Source organism: Dipodomys merriami, unplaced genomic scaffold (genome assembly GCF_024711535.1).
Source record: "Dipodomys merriami isolate MVZ:Mamm:240054 unplaced genomic scaffold, mDipMer1.0.p SCAF_551, whole genome shotgun sequence".
Classification (NCBI taxonomy): domain Eukaryota; kingdom Metazoa; phylum Chordata; class Mammalia; order Rodentia; family Heteromyidae; genus Dipodomys; species Dipodomys merriami.
In genome coordinates this window covers 508,989-528,772 of record NW_027206126.1, presented here as the reverse complement: position 1 = coordinate 528,772, position 19,784 = coordinate 508,989, and the positions used below count along the sequence as shown (strand labels likewise).

The 19,784-nt window shown below is 39.6% G+C and overlaps 1 protein-coding gene across 2 annotated transcripts in view; it reads right to left on the bottom strand.

Annotated features, from left to right (window-relative positions):
- Nucleotides 1-18,830, bottom strand: part of LOC138811965 (serine/threonine-protein kinase MARK1) — a 91,702-nt gene extending 72,872 nt beyond the window's left edge. Inside the window, exon 1 of one of the 2 annotated variants that reach the window (XM_069999918.1) lies at nucleotides 18,699-18,830. In XM_069999918.1, coding sequence (XP_069856019.1) covers nucleotides 18,699-18,749 — 51 coding nt within the window. In that variant the 5' untranslated portion in view covers nucleotides 18,750-18,830. The remainder of the gene's footprint in view (nucleotides 1-18,698) is intronic. The other variant, XM_069999919.1, reaches the window with a different exon arrangement.
- Nucleotides 18,831-19,784: the final 954 nt, after the last annotated feature.

The following is a 19,784-nucleotide window of genomic DNA, read 5'->3' as shown; positions in this document are numbered from 1 at the left end:
CAGGCCAGCACTGGGGAAGAAATACATTTTGTCACTCCTCATACCTCAAAGAGCCACATCAAGGCAACATCTTGAAAAAAGGCCAATTATTTCTAAGATGCTTTGAAAGTTAGATATACTTAAAAATTAATAACAGTATGAATAAATCTCCCTGAATATTAGTTGTGCCTCATCTAAATTGGTACTCAGAAAGATGGCTCATGCTATGCATATAAGCCACCCTCTACGTAATCACTCATCCCCACCACCTTAGTGAGAATGAAGATTATATATGGGCCTGGAAACATGTAGTAACATTTACTAAGGCAAATGTGTCAAATACAGAGAACAACACTGAGCTCCCCAAATGGAATCATTCCTGAGGGGGGTGGCAGTAATAGCCAGTTAAATGGTGGCAGGCTGATCATACTGGACTGCTCGCATGATAGAATGGACAGTGCTTTGTCCATTATCTCATTTTTTATTCTACCTAGAATAAACAATTTGCTTTCCACCTTCCAGGATGATTCCAAAATCTCCACTGACTGGAATCACAGAATAATGTTTCCCGTCATGTTATTTTTTAACTATTATAGTATTCCACACAACATTGCTTCTAGGAAAGAAATGGATTTTATTGCAAATGAAGCATGAAAATGCGTTCCTGCTGGAGAATTTACCAGTCTTACTATATTTCCCAATAGTCTGATGCACCTGGCTTGGTAAAACATTGGAATGGCCTTTTAAAGATTTTGTAACAATGCCAGCTGGGTGACAACACCTTGCAGAGCCGGAGTAACATCTTTCAGGATGCAATATGTACCATAAGCCAGTGACTAATATATGATGCTATTTCTCCCACAGCCAGAATTCACAGGTTCAGGAATCAAGAGACATAAACAGGAGTAGCTTTCCTCACTATTATCCTTATAGACCCACTAGTGAAATTCTTTTTCTAGTCCCTGCAACTTCTAGAAGGTGGTACTTAGGGAGAAAATGTTCTACTAGGTGTTACAGCAATAGTCCTTTAAACTGGAAGTTGCAACTTCTTCGCAGTAGTGAATTAATAGATAAAAAGGTTATCATACTGAGGTGAATGATCCTATCAATGGAAAATTGTGTTGCTATTACATAATGACTGTAAGGAGGAGTATGTCTAAATAGCAAGAGCTCCTCTGGGGGAGCTCTACTTACTCTTATGTCCTGAGAGAAGTCAATGGAAAATTACAACAACCCAATATAGACACAACTTCTGAAGGCCCAGACTCCTGAGGAATGAGGGGCTTGGTTATTTCACCAAGTAAAAACTATAATCAGCTGAAGTATTTGCTGAGGGCAGAGGGAATATGGAATTAGTAGTAGAAGGTAACTAAAATATCACCTATGACCACGCGACCAGCAACAGAAATGAAGACTTTAATACTTAGAAACATTTCTTATTTTGTTATGATGATATTTGGGTACATATTAACCAATTCTTCTCTTTTTATTCCCATTTCCCTATCCTCTGAAATTAAAGTGTTAACATAATTTCTTAATGTTAACATGGGAGTTACAGCAAATAAAAACTAAAATGTGGCCAAGGAGGAAAAAAAATATCATCCAAAAATGGACAGAGACTATATCTTCTTGTAAGGAGAGGATTTGCATGTTTTTTGGAATGTCTATGATAGCTGCGTCACATTAGGCAAAGGAATAATTTTGCTACTATCTTTATTTGGAAGTTAAATATAGTTAAGAGAAGTGTGGGCACAAGCCATACTTAAAATAGACAACCAAAATGACAAGAGAGATGGGCTGAATGGACTCAGTGTTAATTGAGCCAGGCTGAAACTGTGGTTCCCAGAATTCTCTTTTCCCTGTGGCCTTGGGTTAGAATTAACCACAAGAGAAACTCGCATGCATTTGGAAGGCAAAAACGAAAACAGCAACCTTTTCTAACTTCTGAAAATCAGTACAGAACCAGACATAGCTCATGTCTGATGGAGCTGATGTGATGGCATGTCTTACAGGCATGGAGCAGAGCCAGGACTCATTGTACTGGATCACTTGCTTCAACTGCTGTGAATCTGAATCCAGGTGCATGGGTAACTGATAGGAAATACTAGAGCTCATCCTACAGGTCACCTCTTTCAGACTAAAAGCAGTTTTAGTTTAAGTTCTGGTTCATCTTCACAGGCTCCAGTTCATCTTCACAGGCTCCAATTTGTATTCACTTTTCTTCACATCACATTCTTCTTTCTTTTCTGATCTTGGCCCCAAAGATTTTTGCCACCTAATAAGAGACTCTGAAACAGCAATCTCATACAGAATGCTTAAACAGTTCCCACAACTGTAGAAATTTGATCCCTTAGTAAAGCCTTATTCTAGATCACTCATAGGACTCTGCTTCCCTGACTGAACACAGATGCAATAACGTAGATCAGAATGTTCTTACTTAAAAGTTAAGTTTGTTGAACATGGACTTGTATTTCTAATTTAGGTTATGATTATGAAAATTTTAAATTCACTGGGCACTGGTGGCTCACACCTGTTATCCTAGCAACTCAGGAGGCTAAGATCTAAGGATCGTGGTTCCAAGCCAGCCCAGGCAGAAAGTCCCCATGAGAGTCTTATCTCGAATTAACTACTCAAAAACCAGAAGTGGCGCTGTGGCTCAGTGGTAGAGCACTAGCCTTGAGCACAACGAGGGACAGCTCAGGGACAGCGCCCAGGCCCCGAGTTCAAGCCCCAAACTGGTACACACACACACACACACACACACATACACACACACACACACACACACACACACACACACACACACACACACCTAAATTCCTCTGTGTTAAAAAATTACCCATCAAAAATATTATTTTTAGAAAATTAAAGAGAAATATATTTGAGGAGACACAAGACAAACATAGACTACTAATACCAAATACAAATAAAGACCATTTCATCATTTCACCAAAACTTTGCTTAAAATTTCTAAGGGGTCAAAATATAGTATATCATTTTAAAAAAGACAACAGCAGAAAAAGATCAAATTATAGCATATACAATAATATTATCAAAATGATCTTTAATCTGAATTTTCCTGACTTAAGACTTGCCTAATTGGGCTCAGTGAAATCAATGTAGTCTCAAGAGAGAGAATACATTAGGGTGTTTACACAATTCAAGTATATTCAAAGGCAGTCCGAAGAATGAAAGTATAACATGAAGAAAACAGTAAGCATTGGCTAAAGGAAAAAAAGAAATTTATTTCTTTGTGTGTTTTCATCATTGGGGGAGGCACATAGAGAAAGATATTCTCATCAGCAAATGCAAGTTTTCACTTTACCTTGTTTTGATTCCTTGGTTCTTTAGTGTGTTTACTGAATATTACTCTTAAAAAGTATGTTATATAAACTTACTGATTTAAACCTGGCAACTATATGCCAGATATATATTGTCCCTATTTTAGAGATAAGAAAACATGTCCAAAGTCATATACCTTAAACGGATGAATGAGAATAAGTATCTTATCTAAAGTCTGAGTTCTTAAACAGTATACAACACTCTATAAACATTCCCATTTCCAGAGAAGACATCCATGTCACTAAACAACTTTGCCCCTCTGTAGTGAGCTCTAGTTTCCTGATCACCAAGCCACCTGCAGATAAGCCAGCTTCCAATTCATTCCTCTTACATATAATGGAAGCATCCAGTAAACCAGAAAGTTAAACTACTGGATTATTACATTAAACTGTAAGTTTAATGCTTCTCCTTGGTCTAAAAAGGAATATAAGTCCATGTCTTAAGATACAAAAACTTTTAAAAAGGTGGACCATGTATAATCTAGTAACCCTGGGATACGCTTAAAACTCTGACATATTTACATCTTCCAACATGCAAGTGTAATAGTATTAGTAGCAGCTAGCCTTTACATAGTTTCTACTAGATGCTAGGCACTGTTGTAAGAACACTGTACATGCTCAACTAATTAAACTTCACAACAAAAGGTAAGCATTTTTGTAATTCCCTTGTGAATATATACATATACATATATATATGTATATATTCATGTGGAACCTGAGGCATAAAGAAGTTAAACAGCTTCCTCAAATCACAATTCACAGACAACAGCGCTAGGATCTGAACCCAGGGTCTGGCTGTAGAGCATGTTCATCAAGCAGCTACACAAAAGCATTTACTATCTCCCATTCCCCCACACACCCTGGACTGTGGGGGTTGAGATACAGGAAGCAGACAGGGACTCACTGAGGGTGGGTATTTATTTTAGAGGCACTCCTCCCCTATACTCCCAAGAGCTCCTCTGGGAAGGCATTCAATACAACTTGCCAGAAAACATTACACGCAAACACAACCAAGTCCCCAGAGAATTAAAGAAAACATCTGCCTAAATTATAAGCTAAAAATATGGTGTTAAATTCTTTTCCAAGCTTCTTAATTCTTTCATTCCCACAAGGATAAAAGTGTTACAGAAAACTCATTCCAGAAGTTACAATAGATAATTTGTTCTCTAAATCATTACATTTGATTTAATACTCTAGTAGTAAAAGTTTAATTCTATGATCTTCAGTTTAGTTAAATAAACCTAACAGAATCTAGTAATTATTTCCTAATGTAGTTTAAGCTAATAATCATACCAATTTAAATGTTAAAACACTTTCAAAATAAATATTTTTAGCACATTGAAATTTTAGCTGATGATTTTCAACAAACAAAATATAGGATAAAAGATTTAAGTTTAGAATTTAATGATCAGAATTTAAACAGTAAGGGCTGGAAAGGTGGCTCAGTGGTAGAGTCCTTGCCTAGCATGCATGAGGCCCTGGGTTGGATTCCTCAGCACTGCATAAGCAGGATAAAAAACTGGAAGAGGTGCTGTGGCTCAAATGGTAGAGTGCTAGCCTTGAGCTGAAGAGCTGAGGGACAGTGCCCAGGCCCAGAGTTTAGGCCCCATAACCGACCCCCACCCCCCAAAAGGTAAATACTGTGTGTACCTAGTACTATATCAGAATGAAATGAAATTACTACTATGTGCCTAGATAGCACTGTGCTAAAATACTGCAGGAAAAGGAATATATGGTACTCATGTATTCTTGCTGTTTTTAATTTGGCACAAGTAGTTCTGCAAACTCCAGACACCACTGCATAATATGTGAATTCATAGAGTTCCTAGTCTTAATGAGTTGGTAGCATCACATGTGGGACAAACTTAAGAAAATTGCAGTACCATTTGAAAATGCTGTCACCAAGTATACACAAAGCAAAATATGTAAAGTGATAAATACTGGTTTCTGGCCAAAAGAAGGAGAAGAGTCTCCTTGACAAACTCTTTCTTTGCCTTTGTTTTTCTTCCTGCCATAAGAGGAAGGTATGAGGGAAAGGTTTAAGAGATCAAGCATTAGGGATCAACCTTCTCTGTTCTAGACTTTCCCTCTGGGCAATGGTATTTAAGAATTCATTAGAGTGCTCAAGGGTAGTCTGTTTGGCCTAGCATGTGAGATGCCCAGAATTCCACCACCAGCACCATTCCCTAGGTTTAAACAGGTAGCCTCTGGCTACTACTTTCTTTCCTTCTCATTTATCATATTTAAACAGTCAACAAAAAGAATTTTAAGTGGCAGGAGGATCCGTGGCATGATTTAGTAATGTGATTCAGTTGATAATTTCTGTGAGACATTCAAAGCAGTTTATAAGTACCAAAATTAGATGCATCCCTAACAGCCATAAAGAGGAAAGAGTAAGGGACTTTTCTAAGATAACCTAGCTTAGTAACTCATTAGCACCAAGGCTTTTTACTTTGATTCCTAGACTCTTGATCTTTTTCAGTATAATAAGTAGATTGTAGATCAGCTCTAAAAAGTAATAATGTTCTTCTCAAAGTAACCTGAAGTTAGGAGACAATAATAAGTAAAAACAGCAATGAAATAAGTCTTCTTCCCATGGTGTAGTGATTAAAAAGTTCAAAGACAATCTGGGCACTCGTGGCTCACAGTTCTCTAATCTTAATCCCAATATACACCACTGCACACATACACGGGATTTCAGTAAGTGATAATTTTAACTAGTGTTAAAGAAAAATGTATTTTCACACTTGTTAAAAGTCAGGAAGACATTATTCACTATTACTGTAATAGAGATGTTATCAAAAGAGTAAGATACCAGCCTCAATTCTCATACAGCAAAGATGGTTGCAGATTTATAGTCAAGGAGCAGAGTGGGAGGTGGCAGATGGAAAATTCTTGAGGAAACAACAAAGGTAGAGACAAAGACCTTAGTGGTATATCCAGGTTGACCAGATATAAAGTATAATACCTTACTAAAGTGATTCAGTAGGACCCTTTGCTAAAACTAGGCTAGCAAGGAGAGAAATGAATACAAAAGATGGAGGTTGAAAACTAGCTGAAAAGTCAGAGTAGCCTAACTATAGTTTGGTAACTTTTTTTGTTTGTTTTGGTCAGTTGTGGGGCTTGAACTCTGAGCTTGGGCGCTGTCCCTGCGCTCTTCAGCTCAAGGCGAGCGCTCTACCGCTTGAGTCACAGCGCCACTTCTGGTTTTCTAGTGGTTTACTGGAGATGAGAGTCTCACAGACTTTCCCTGCCTGGGATGGCTTTGAACTGCAATCCTTAGATCTCAGCTTCCTGAGTAGTTAGGTTTACAGGCCTGAGCCACGGGGGCGCCCAGCTGGTAACGTTTTTTTCAAGAACTGGCAACTTCCCATTACCAAACACTTTCCAGTATGACAAAGAACGTATTTACAAATGTTTAAAGCTCTTCCATGACAAAGTATCCCACTGAATTGAAAACCTGCAAAGTTTCTAAAACATACAGATTCAGATAATACAAATGTAATCATGTTGTGCCTTTAACGAAACCTTCCAGGGGCTACATGTTCCCTAGGAACATTCCTACTAAGGCCCACAGAGTACCACCTACTCTCCAGCAGTCCATGGAGTCCCCTCCAATAAATGGTACCCTCCTCCAAGCTGCATCATTACTCCTTCCTTCAGCCCATAGAGCAGTTTGGCAAACATCTCTTTCCAGATTTAACCTGCAGGCTGTCTTGAGCACCTAGGCCTGCCTCACCAGCCTTCTTTGTTTGGTGTTCTGATCAGTCAGATGACAGGGAACTGTAACTTTCTACTGAACTTCTTGTCTCTATGTCTATCTCCCTCTTCAGACTCTGAGTCACTCCAGAACAGGGAACAGGTTTCACTTGCCTTTGTATTTCTATCAGCTTCAATTGTGATGAAGTGAATAGAAAAGGAAATAAAAGTAAACCTCTTTTCAAGTTGTGAAATCTGCACTAGGCTCCCAGAAGGAAAGGGAGCCATACTGAGTTTGTTACTATATCCTTTACCGGCAGGTCACCAAATTTTTGGACTGTTTCTCAGCTTGTTTACTCACTGAACTACACTGATAAGGTGGTCAAAATAGTATTAAGTAATACTGCCTCTGAAGAAAGATTCAGCCCGTAACCAAATGCACTGTGTGGTGAACTCGTTTTGCTCCATCTCCTCTCTTCTAACATGATTAGCTATGTAATGCTGGAAGAAGGAAGAGAAGAACCTAGGATTGTTACCTGCTTCTATCTTCCACCTACATGTGGCTCATACATGCACCTTATTACTTCCAAACCAGAAAATTCTATAGCTGTCATAAGCTATGAAAGAACTGCCACATCATTTCTCTCCCTTGACTTCCTATAGCCAACCATAACTCTTCTTTCCTTTTAAGAGAAAGATGAGACTAAATGCAATCATTACCATCACTTAAATCATTATCACACCTAGTCAGTAAGATACTTGCATCACAAGATTCAGGGAAGGAGACATCTAGAGCTTACTGGAGAAATTGTGTTAAGAACATGTAATGTGATGATGGAAGTGGTTAGGGAAGTGTATTTGAAACAATTGAGAATATATAAATAAAATAGATTTTGAGTTGTTAAATCATTAGTACCAAAATATATGGCAAATCCTAAACTAGGCTAGTAATACAGGATATATAAAAGCAAGGTTAGAAGGAATGTGCGCCCTCAAAATATTTTCAAATTTAGTGAGGAAGAGTTTATTATTATATGTATATAAGAGTATTATTATATGTATAAGAGTATATTATTATTATATGAACATCTACAGACAAATGCTAAACTCTGAGGTATCGAACAGTCCCTCAACTTTAACTCAAGGGCCTCTATATTTAAAATTTTAAATTCTGAACTCCCCATAGGAATTCTGATGGAAATAATATAACTTGCAAATAAATTATATGCATAAAAATATTAAAAAAGCAGAACATTTTAAATATATTAAATACTAATGGTATAAGCTTTTCAGTATTTAATAAAACATTATTTTATGCAATTTTTGAAATGAATGTTTCTTAATGTTTGAAATCTTAAAAATTGTGCGAGGCAGAAAATGAAAGGACTGTTTGTAAACTCAGTTTATATTGATACTTGACTTTAATGATTGTCATGGATAAGGTATCCCTCACACAAGAGGAGACAGTGGGTCATCTTATTTAACTACAGTTACTTAAATATGTTGCACACATTTTAATCCATCTATTAAGAAAAAACTTTCGTAAAGGTTCTGCTAGCAAAATATTCTTTATAAAAGTTCCACCTTTAAGCTGGGTGCCAATACCTCATGCCTGTAATCCTAGCTACTCTCAAGAAGCTAAGATCTGAGGATCCTAGATTGAGGCCAGCCTGGATAGACAAATCTAAGACACTCTTATCTCCAATTAACCACCAAAAAGCTGGGAGTGGAGTATAGTTTAAATGGTAGAGTGCATCGGCCTTGAGCAAAAAAGCTAAGCAAGACCTCCAGTCCTCAAGTTCAAGCCCCAGTACCAGCACACACACACACACACACACACACACACACACACACACACAACATTCTACTTTCCCTGTACAAGCCCCAGTACCAGCACACACACACACACACACACACACACACACACACACACACACACACACACACACACACACACACACACACACACACACACACACACAAAACATTCTACTTTCCCTGATGACAATTAGGTGTTCTTGAAAACTAACCATTTATACAAGCACTGATGGCTCACACTTGAAACCCAGGAGGCTGGGATCCAGAGGATCACAGCTTAAGGCCAGACTCACAAAGTCCACTAGATTTATTTCTGAAATAAGCAGCAAGAAAAATAGGGCCAGAGGCACAGATTAAGTAAGACAGCATCACCCTAGTGAACCCAAGGACCTGGGTTCAAATTCCAGTACAACAAAAAGCAATTTAATCATTTTAAACTATAATAAAGTTTCCAAAATCTACTGATTTTCTGTATGTTTAAATGTGTGTGTGTGCGTGCGTACGTGTGTGTGTGTGTGTGTGTGTGTGTGTGTGTCTGTCTGTCTGTCTGTCTGTCTGTCTGTCTGTCTGCCATGTGTGCATCAGTACTGGGGCTTGTTCTCAAAGCCTCAGAGTCATGCTCAGCTTTTTTGCTCACAGTGTACTCTACTTCTTGAACCACATGTCCAGTTGAGCTTTTGGTTAGCTAATTGGGGATTAGGTCACTCAGATTTTTCTGCCTAAATTGGCTTCGAAACAAAAATCCTCAGATCTCCGCCTTCTGAGTAGGGTTATAGGCATGAGCTATTGGTTACCAGCTAAGGTTTTTGAAAGGAAAAACAAAACACAGAGTTATGAACGTTTTTACATATATAGATGTAGAATCTCAGAAATGCCACAGTTTAGTATGGTAAACTCACATTTCATTTAATGTGAAATTATTGAAAATGTATAAGCTTATTTCACTCTTTCTGTGGTAATTAAGATCCATGGAGCCAAAATTACCAAAAGATACTAAAATGTGTAGATACTAAATTATCCTGAATCAACAAGTTCCCAACTGGAGAAAAATAAAAACTAACTGAAAAGACATAATCCTCAAAATAGACACCCCCCATCAAGTTTCACACAGACAAACTGGGAAAATGCAAGCATACATCAAGAACACATACACCAACTACATAAAATATAAAGGATGAAGTACCCCCCACAACTCTATGTCAAGAGACATAGAGTTGAATGGCTTAAAAAATAAAATCCAACTAAATGTCTAAAAAAGATAAATGTCTAAAAAACATAAATATGACATAAATGTCATATTTATGTTAGTTTAAGACAAAACCTGTCACACACACTTACACACACACACACACACACACACACACACACACAAACCTGTCAGAAGAGTAAAGAACATCACATAGTGAAAAAAGAGTCAAACCATGAAGAAGATATAACAAGTATAAACATATATGCAATTAACAGAAGAACTAATTATATAAAGCAAACATTGACAAACCAAAGGCAGGAATAAACAGCCACACAATTGTAACAAATTTCAACACTGTTCATTCAATAACAGACAGAACATCCAGATAGAAGATCAATAAGGAAATAAGAGGAACTGAACATCATTACAGATCAAGTAGACCTAGTAGTCATACTGAAAACATCCTTTATACCACCTAATGGTAGCATGTTATGTGTTCTACTTAGGCACCCACAACAGGATATTCACTCTCATTCTCCATTCATTCATTCATTCATTCTCTCCCTTCCTTTCCCTTTCTCTCTCTCTCCCCCCTCTTCTCCTTTCCCTTCCCCATCTCACACACATACTCACATACACAAAACACAAAGGCACATACACCACAAAAAAAATTAACAAATAGAAGACTGAAATCATACCAAGTATCTTTTCCAACTATAATGGAATGAAACTAGAAATAAATGGCAGAGTGAAAGCTGGGAAATCCACAAATACATTGAAATCAAACACTTCTGAACAACCAATGAGCAAAGGAAGAAATCAAAGAGGAAATTAGAAAATACCTTAGGACAGATTAAAAACAAAAACATAGCATATCAAAATCTAAAAGCTACAATAAAAGTAGTACTGAGGGAGGTTTATAACTACTTAATTTTAAAATATTTACAATAATAAGGAAGAGTTCAAATGAATAATCAAACTCTATTCCTCAAGGACTTAAAAAAAGAAACTAATCCCAGAGAAAGAGAAGGAAGGAAATAATAATGATTCTATCCGGAATGAGTAAAAAACAATAGGAAAAGATCAGTAAAAATTAACAAGACTTTACCTAGACTAAGATGTACAAGAGCAAACCAATAAATACAATCAGAAATCAAAGAAAAGATTAATAACAGTTGATTAAAAAGGATTATATGAGGCTGGGAAGGTGGCTCAGTGGTAGAGTGCTTGCCTCGCATGCATGTGGCCCTGGGTTCAATTCCTCAGCACCACATAAACAGAAAAGCTGGAAGTGGGCACTGTGGCTCAAGTGGTAGAGCACTAGTCTTGAGGGACAGTCTGTCCCTAAGCAATTCAGTCCAGGCCCAGAGTTCAAGCTCCACGACCCACAAAATAAATAAATAAGGATTACAAGAGACACTTCATGATTAATTATATTAATGCCAATTAATTGGACAGCAGAGAAGAAATGGAGACACTAGAAACATAAACTTTGTGAAGTTAGGCTTGGATTGCTGGAAAACATTGTTTCTGGATGTGACTACGATAGTACTTCTGGAAAAGCTCAGCATTTCTATCAGCAGAGTGAGCAAAGAATATGTCCTTATCAATTTGGCAGGTATCATCTATTCCTTGATGATCTCAATAGTTACAGAAAAAGAATTTGGTAAGATCCAATACTCTTTCATGAGAATACTGCTCAACAAATGACCATAGGAGGAAATTCTCTCAACATAATAAAGATCATATGTGAAAGCTCACAGCTAACAGCATATTTAAGAGTGGGAAACAAGCCAGGTGCCAGTGGCTCACACCTGCAATCCTAGCTACTCAGGAGGCTGAGATCTGAGGATCCCAGTTCAGAGCCAGCCCAGGGAAGGAAACTCTGTGAGACTCTTATCTCCAATTAACCATTAGAAAACCAGAAGTGGCACTGTGGCTCCAGTGGTAGAGTTCTTGCCCTGAGCTGAAGAGCTGAGGAATAGTGCTCAAGCCGAGTTTAAGCCCCATGACCGACAAAAAAAAAAAAAAAAAGAAAAGAAAAAAATAATAAATTTAACCAAGTAGGTTAAAGACTCACACTCCAAAATTTGCACAAAATACTGCTGAATGAAATTAAAGATAAAGCAAAGAAATGGAAAGTTATGTTCATGGATTAGGATAATAGTCATACCAACTCAATCGAAATTCAATGGTACTTGAATCCCTATCAAATTCAATAGTATTTTTTTTTTACAGAAATAGGGGGAAAATCTATTCTATAATTCATTGGGAAGCACAAAGAACCCTGAATAGCCTAAACAATTATAACAAAGAACAAAGCTGAAAGCCTCATACTTTCTGACTTCAAAACATTATGAAGTTATGATAATCAAAACATTATGGCACTGACATAAAGAGAGACATAGAGACTAACTGAACAGAATAAAGAGCCTAGAATAAACCCATGCAAATATGGTCAAATTAATTTTATCAAGAGAACAGTCTCAACAAAGGATCCTGAAAAAAACTGAATGCAAACATACAACAGAATGAAACTGGACCCTCACACAACAATCAACTCAAAATAGATTAAGATTTAAGGCCTATAGTAGAGGAAAATGGAAGAAAAGCCTCATGGCATTGGTCTTGGCAACAGTTCATGCAAAAAAGAGAAAATAAATGAGCAAGACAATACCAAATTAAAAGTTTCTGCACAGTAAAGAAAACAATAGTGAAAGGACAACTTACAGGAGAAAATATTTGCAAACAGTATCTGATAAGGAGTTAATATCCAAAATATACAAGGAACCCACATCTGAAGAGCAAATAAATCTGGTTTAAGAATACATAAGGGACTTGATAGACATTTTTTCAAAGATGACATACAAAAGGCCAATAGGTATATAAAAAAGTGATCAACATCACTATGAGAGAAAAGCAAATCAAAATACATGAGGTAGTCATTTCATATATTTTACAAAAGCTGTCATCAAAAATAACAAGGATAAATTCGAACCCTGTACACTGTTGTTGAAATTGTGAAATGACACAGCTGCTATGAAAAAAATATATACAAGTTCCTCAAGAAACTAGTAGAACCAATATATGACTTGCAACTCCAACTTTTTGGTTTCTACCCAAACAAATTGAAACCAGGGTCTCAAAGAGAAATTTGCACTCCAGTGTTTACTGCAGGATTTTTAACCTAGCCAATCAGTAGGAATAATCCAAATGTCCATCAACACATGATTGGATAAACAAACTGTGAAATATACATACACATCACACACACACAAAAAAAATGGAATATTATTTGGCTATCAAAAGAAAGAAACGCTGTCACACATTAAATCACAGAGGAACTGTGAAGACAATACGCTAAAATAAAGTAAGCCAGTGACAGAAGGAAGAATACTTCATGACTCCACTAATATGAAATATCTAAAGTAATCAAAATAATCAGAACAGAAATAACCATGGTGACTGCCACAAGATGAAGAGAAAGGGAAATAAGAGAATTACTATTCAAGTATAAAGTTTCATTCATGGGACATGAAAATTTTCTAGGAATCTTCTGTATAAAACTGTCTTCTTCAGTTAACAATACTGGACAAAAGATTTACGGGGGTAGATCTTATGTGATATGTTCTCTACCACAATTTTAAGATTTAAATATAACTAAGAATTGTGGTTCATAAGACTCTTAACAACAATTAACCAGCAAATAGCAAGAAAGGAAGGTATGGCTCAAATGGTGGAGAGCTCACCTTGGTAAAGAAAAATGAAAGGAAGAGGTCCTGAATTCAAGCCTCAGTATCAGCACAAGAAAGAAAATAAAATAACATAAAATAATAAAATAAATGTTCAGAACTTAAATAAGTAAAATGCCATGCTTAGTCAACTGTGGATTTATGGGACAAAAAGAAATGAATCTATAGAAGATAGATCTGAACAAATTATATGATTTGAACTAGATAGCTCATCATTTAGAAAGACAATGAGCCTGTGGGAAAAAGAAAAGTGCTGTTGGGAGTGTTTAAGGTGTAATATAACCTAATCAAAGTACAAAAAAAGGAAACTAAAGAATCAGATGCAAGATAGTAATAAGAAGATAATACTGAACAGGTGCCCAGAAGTTGACATGACTTCACAAATACAGAAAGCGGGCAGGATGAAAAGAAACTTAAATGTACTTCAATGAAACTACATCAACAAAATAAGAGAACTTTAGAGAAAAAAAAAACGCAACAGATCACTCATGATTTCTGAACAGTAACAATAGACTTCTTAGACAATGTAACACTACCTTCTGAAATCATGTTTTCAGACTCTAAAAAGGCTTTTGACTGACAACAACAATCCTTCACCAAAGAGACTTCTGAGTTTCCTTTTGGAATATTTGTTGTTTTGAGACAGGTCTCAAAATGTAGCCCAAGCTGGCCTTGAACTCATGCATGATTCTCTGGCCCCAGATTCCTGAGAATTGAGATTACAAGCATATGCCATTGTGTCTGGCTTCACCAAAAGAACTTTCTAAAGATGATCATCAGGAAGAAAGTAAAGACCTCCAAAGGAAAATGTTAGATGAAAAAAGAATGACAATAAATTTCATTATAATAATTTATAAAGTTATTAATAATCACTATTATTTGAAAATCAATAGCTAGTTAAGCACTTCATGGGCATCAGGTCAGAGAGAAGGGATAGATATTAAAGGCATTTCTTCTCCCACTGGATTGTCCTGGACACCCACTTTGTAGACCGCTGGAGTACACTGTATACATATACCACTATTTAGCAAGGTAAGAGAGTACTGGCTGCAATCACTTCAGGAGTCTTGTCAGAACTTACATGATTCAAATCACAATGGGTTTGTAAAGTCTAGGAGAAAGGAGAAAGGACACAGCTGTCCCTTGTATTTCTTCTGTCCCTCAGACAGAAAAAAATAACATTTCAGAAACACAGTGAAGCAAACACTCCATTCTTCCTCATAAAGTACATGGTATCGGTGTGTATGTTCTTTTACAATCTCTAGGCAAAAAAAAAAAAAAAAACACAAACCACCTCCTAGAAGCAAGCAAAAGCATGAAGGGAACAGTGGAAGATGTGAGATTCATTACACCTTGGTCAGGTCACTCAGCTCTGTGAAAGCTGCTGCTTTGAGTTGTAATTTGTGATGTTTACCACTGCACATGTCAGTAACACAGTTTGATGATAAATGAAACAATTCAAAAGGGGGTGTTATGGCACTGATCTCTTACATAACTCCCAGAAATCACTTCAGCTAAGGGTAGGCACCGACAGTACAGAATAAAGGAGATAAAGTCAGGCAACTGAATTGCAGTGTGAAGGGGTCTCTAAAGTCAGGGATACACAAAGTGCAGAATAAGTAATAATGGTAGTTGCTAGAGGTGTTTGCCAAAGTCAGTGGTAAATGTATGCTGTTCTTTTGCTCTTTCATTTTACTAACAATGACTTCCATCAGACAAATCACAATGGCTACCTTCGTTACATCAAGTACTTCAATATCAACATGAATTTCAGATTTACCAAGATTCACAATTAAGGGATTTTTTTTTAACTAAAGGTTTTTAAACTTAAGCCGAATTTAATTTTCAAACAATCCAAGAAGTACTCAAATCAACTTTCTTCCTATTGAACCAAATTTCCACACAGAAAGAGCACCATGGCACTTTCGACCCATGAAATGAGCATAATCAGAGTTTTCCCAAAACGTTCAAGTATATTTTGTTTCACTGAAAAATATTTAGAGAAATAGCAATATATTATCTGTATCCGTGCTGAAATTATCCCAGAATAACCTAACAGATTTCTTTTCTCAAAGAAAAGCAATTCTCACACAGAGAGATCAGTATTTCTTTCTTTCTTTCTTCTTTTTTTTTTTTTTTTTTTAACATTTTGAAGTGTATCCTGACACTGGAAAAAATAGATACATATTCCCAAGGACACAAAATCCAATTATGTTATACGCATAAAAATATTTGTATTAATTATAAGTGACTATTCGATTCCAAAGTTTTTGTTTAAATTATTGTATTTGTTGACTTTAATTTCTAAGAGTAATAAGGTGAATTATTGATTTTGATATTACCTAGAAGTCTTTGAGTTATATAAATATAACTATATTTATGTAAATATTTGTTTATTTACATATATTTATATATAAATATATAAACAACTTTTTCACAAGTATTTTTTTAGATCACTTAACTGAAAATGACTACCATAAATGCAGCTTTTGACTGTCATGTGGCACTGATATAGGCTAACTGGCAAGTTAGGTACTTTATTTCGCAGATGAGAATTAGGAATGGATAAGGCCATTTACTACTAACTAGACAATAAAGGGAAACTCTAATGGTGATTTTACAGCCACCAGTAGTAGCCCCTTTGATAAACACCTGGAACACTTATAAACTAATTTATCTCTATTTACACACTTTTCTACTGTGTATTTTTTTGGGATTAAGTTATCTCTTCTCTAAGCTCTATGAAAGGAGAAGCCTTGTCTAAATACTTCTGCATCCCATTCCAGCTCAAAAAGCAGAGCTGAGTGCATCCTTATTGATTAACAGCCACAGTATGGAAGATATTTTCCAATTAGAAGATAATTAGGATGTGGTAAAGTGAGCTCAATGGAGACTTATAACACAGTAACAAGAATGTAAAAGTGACTTTGAAATAACATGTTCAGAGACAGCAAATGAGTTTATATAGCAGCATAGTCATTTTCAGAAAGTACTCCCAACAAAACTTACCACACTATTATAGGTTAGCTTTAAAATCTTCTTTCATTGTGGTGGTTTTGACTTTACATGCAATACTACATTTTGTACTATTCTTTTTTTGTGTGTTTCTATAATACTATCTCATGTCAGTATAAAGTCACCTACGCAAAGAGTGTTAACTAAGACAAAATAAAAACAATGTATTCTTCCCACTCCTGTGAACTGCTGTCTTTAATATTCCCTAGGTCTTTTGGAATGTTGCTAAGAGAAACAAAGGTTATCATTCACACTCCCAAGTGACAAGATTTTTTTTTTAATTCTTGTCCAAAAAAAAAAAAATCTTGTACCAGCTTGGCTTTAACATTCAACTGTAACAAAATGCTTCCGTCTTTCTGACTTTTTCCAATCTCTCAATCACAATTACACACACAAAACAAGTTGTGATCAAAATTAAGCTATAATGTCTGATGGTGGCATCCTAACAGTGTCTGTATCATTTTAAACACATGACAAAGGAGAAGACAAAAGCAAACTCAAACATCTTCCTAGGTCTTCTAACGATGGTATCCTACTGGAATTTCATCTCCTATCACATAATAAAATTGTTAAATTTCTGCATTCCCCTACTCTCTAAGATAAAATGTGTTTCTACCCCCTTTATCCCTGGGAGAAGTGAGCTAGTATCTTTTCTCTCTTTTATCTTTTGTCTAAGAATGTCAGACCATTTCTTTATTTTTATTTTCCCAGCTCCATGAAATCACTGGTACATACAACAAACCCTGGAGGGCTGATGAGTTAACTAGACACACACCAGAGAGCTCTGGGCAGCCAACCAAAACTTAGTATCCTTCTAGCTCCTTAAAACTAGTCAATCAGTCAAGGCCCTATAGAACCTTGGGGTCCCTTTACAGGTCATGGGGATTTAAAAATTTAAAAAGCCCTTTTCCACAAACGAACTTGCACTTGCTCCCGTACACCCAGTTGTACTTTTCAGAAGACACACAACTAATGATTCTATTCATGTTCTTTTAGTTTTCACGAGTGCAAACATCAGACATCTGCATAAATACATCCCACTCCGGAGGGCAATTTGTTCAGACCTGGAGAACCTTTGGCTTTGAAGAAATGCACCTTGTGACACTTCAAGGAAAAGGAGAGATATTTACAATAAAACCTTCCCGGGGAATTGTTCCCACTACCTTGAGGGAGAGAATACAAAGCCAGTGGGCTGCATGAGGCTTTGGAAAAACATTTTGCTTTAATCCCAGGGCCCCAGGGGCTGTGGGTGCAATTCTCCCCGACTCCTCTCTCCTAGACTATCACGGCAGTATAAACTCACACACATCACACACACACATCACACACACACACACACACACACGGGCTTCCATCCCTGATCCTTCTCCCTTTGGTGCCTATACTAACCCCAAATGTGGACAAGATGCGACAAAAAGCAAAGTCATGGGGCAATGCGGGGGGGGGGGGGGTGGGGGCTGGAGACAAGCTGTTTGTCCGGGATTGAAGGATCTAGAACAGCGAGGTGTAAAGAGGTAGCTGCATTCACTTGGGTGGCAATGGCAATACAGTGGCAGGAGTCAGGCCCTCCTGGATGCCCATTCTGCCACCTCCCCCCCCCCGCCCCCCTGCCCTCCATCACACCCCGCGCTCTCCGGGAGGACCACCACCGGGCAGAGGGCGCCACTGACCGCTCCCCACCCGCACCCTAGCGGGGAAGGCAGCGAAATGGGGCTGGGATGAATAGAGGCTGAGCGGTGGGGTGGAGGTCCCGCCTCGCTCCAGGTGGGGAGACCCTGCCGCTGGGTGCGCGCGCGCGTGGGGGGGGAGCGGCCCGGGCGCGGGAGGAGGTGGGGGTGTCAGGGGAGGGTCAGCGCCCCGGGCGCTGCGGCAAGGTGCGGGGAGGGGGGGGCTCCGGGTACTCACATTCTCCGTGTCCCGCTCGTTCACCGTCGGCAATGGCGTCCGGGCCGACATTTTGTGCGGGCGGCAGGGTCGGGGTCTCGCCGGTCAGGCGGGGGGGGGGGGGTGCGGGACCCCCCGAGGTTGGAGAGGGAGGGGGTGCGGCAGACCGGGAAGCGCGCCGACGCCGAGTCCCAGGCCGGGGCCGAGCGGCTCCCGCAGGCCGCGGGGCGGTGCAACAAGCCGCCGGGGCGGGGGAGCCGCGGCCGAGGACGCGGAGGAAGAGGAGGGGGAGCCGCTCCCCGCGGCGGCGCCGCGGGGGGGGAGTGGGGAAGGGAGGGTGGGAGGGGAGCGGGAGTGGGGGGGGGACGGCGGGCCGGACGAGCGAGGCCGGGCCGGACGCAGCGGGGGCACGCTGGGGGCCGAGAGGCCGCCACCCCCGGGAGGGTCGCCCCACACCCCGCTAGGCTCTCCCCCGTCCGGGCTGAAGGTGAAGCCGGCGACTCAAATCACTGCCTGGCGGGTGACGGAGCGCGCGGCCTTGACAGCGCCGCCCCGCGCCGCGCCTCCGCCTCAGGTGTGCGGCGCCGCCCGGCCCCCGCCGTAGCCTCAGCCACAGCCACGCGCGCGGGCCCAGCGGCGGCGGCGTGCCCACCCCGGCGGCTCTCAACTGGGTCCGCGCGGCCGCCGCCGCCGCCGCCGCGCCTCCCTCCGCCCGAGCCGGCTGCGCGTGGAGCGGCGGGCCCGGCGCGCGGCGCCCCGACACACTTGGCGGCCGGCGGCGGGTGGGCGGGCGCGCGCCAGCCGAGGGGCCTCTCCATTCATCCCCGGCTTGGGGATGCGGGGCCGCCTCCGCCCGCGACCCGCCCGGCTCCCGCCCGGCAGCCAACGCGGCCCGGTTTATTTTCACATCTCGCCCTAACCGCGGGGTGCGCGATCTTCTCCCAGCCTCCGATCGGGGTGTGGGGGGGGGAAGGTCCGGTTTGGGGGGGGGAGGGAGACCGGGAAGCTGGTGCAAAATCGAATCAGTATGTCCCCCTTCCCCCCACCCCGCCTTCTTTATTGTCCTTGTCATTGGTGGAAGAATTGGGGACCGTGCGTCGCTGGATC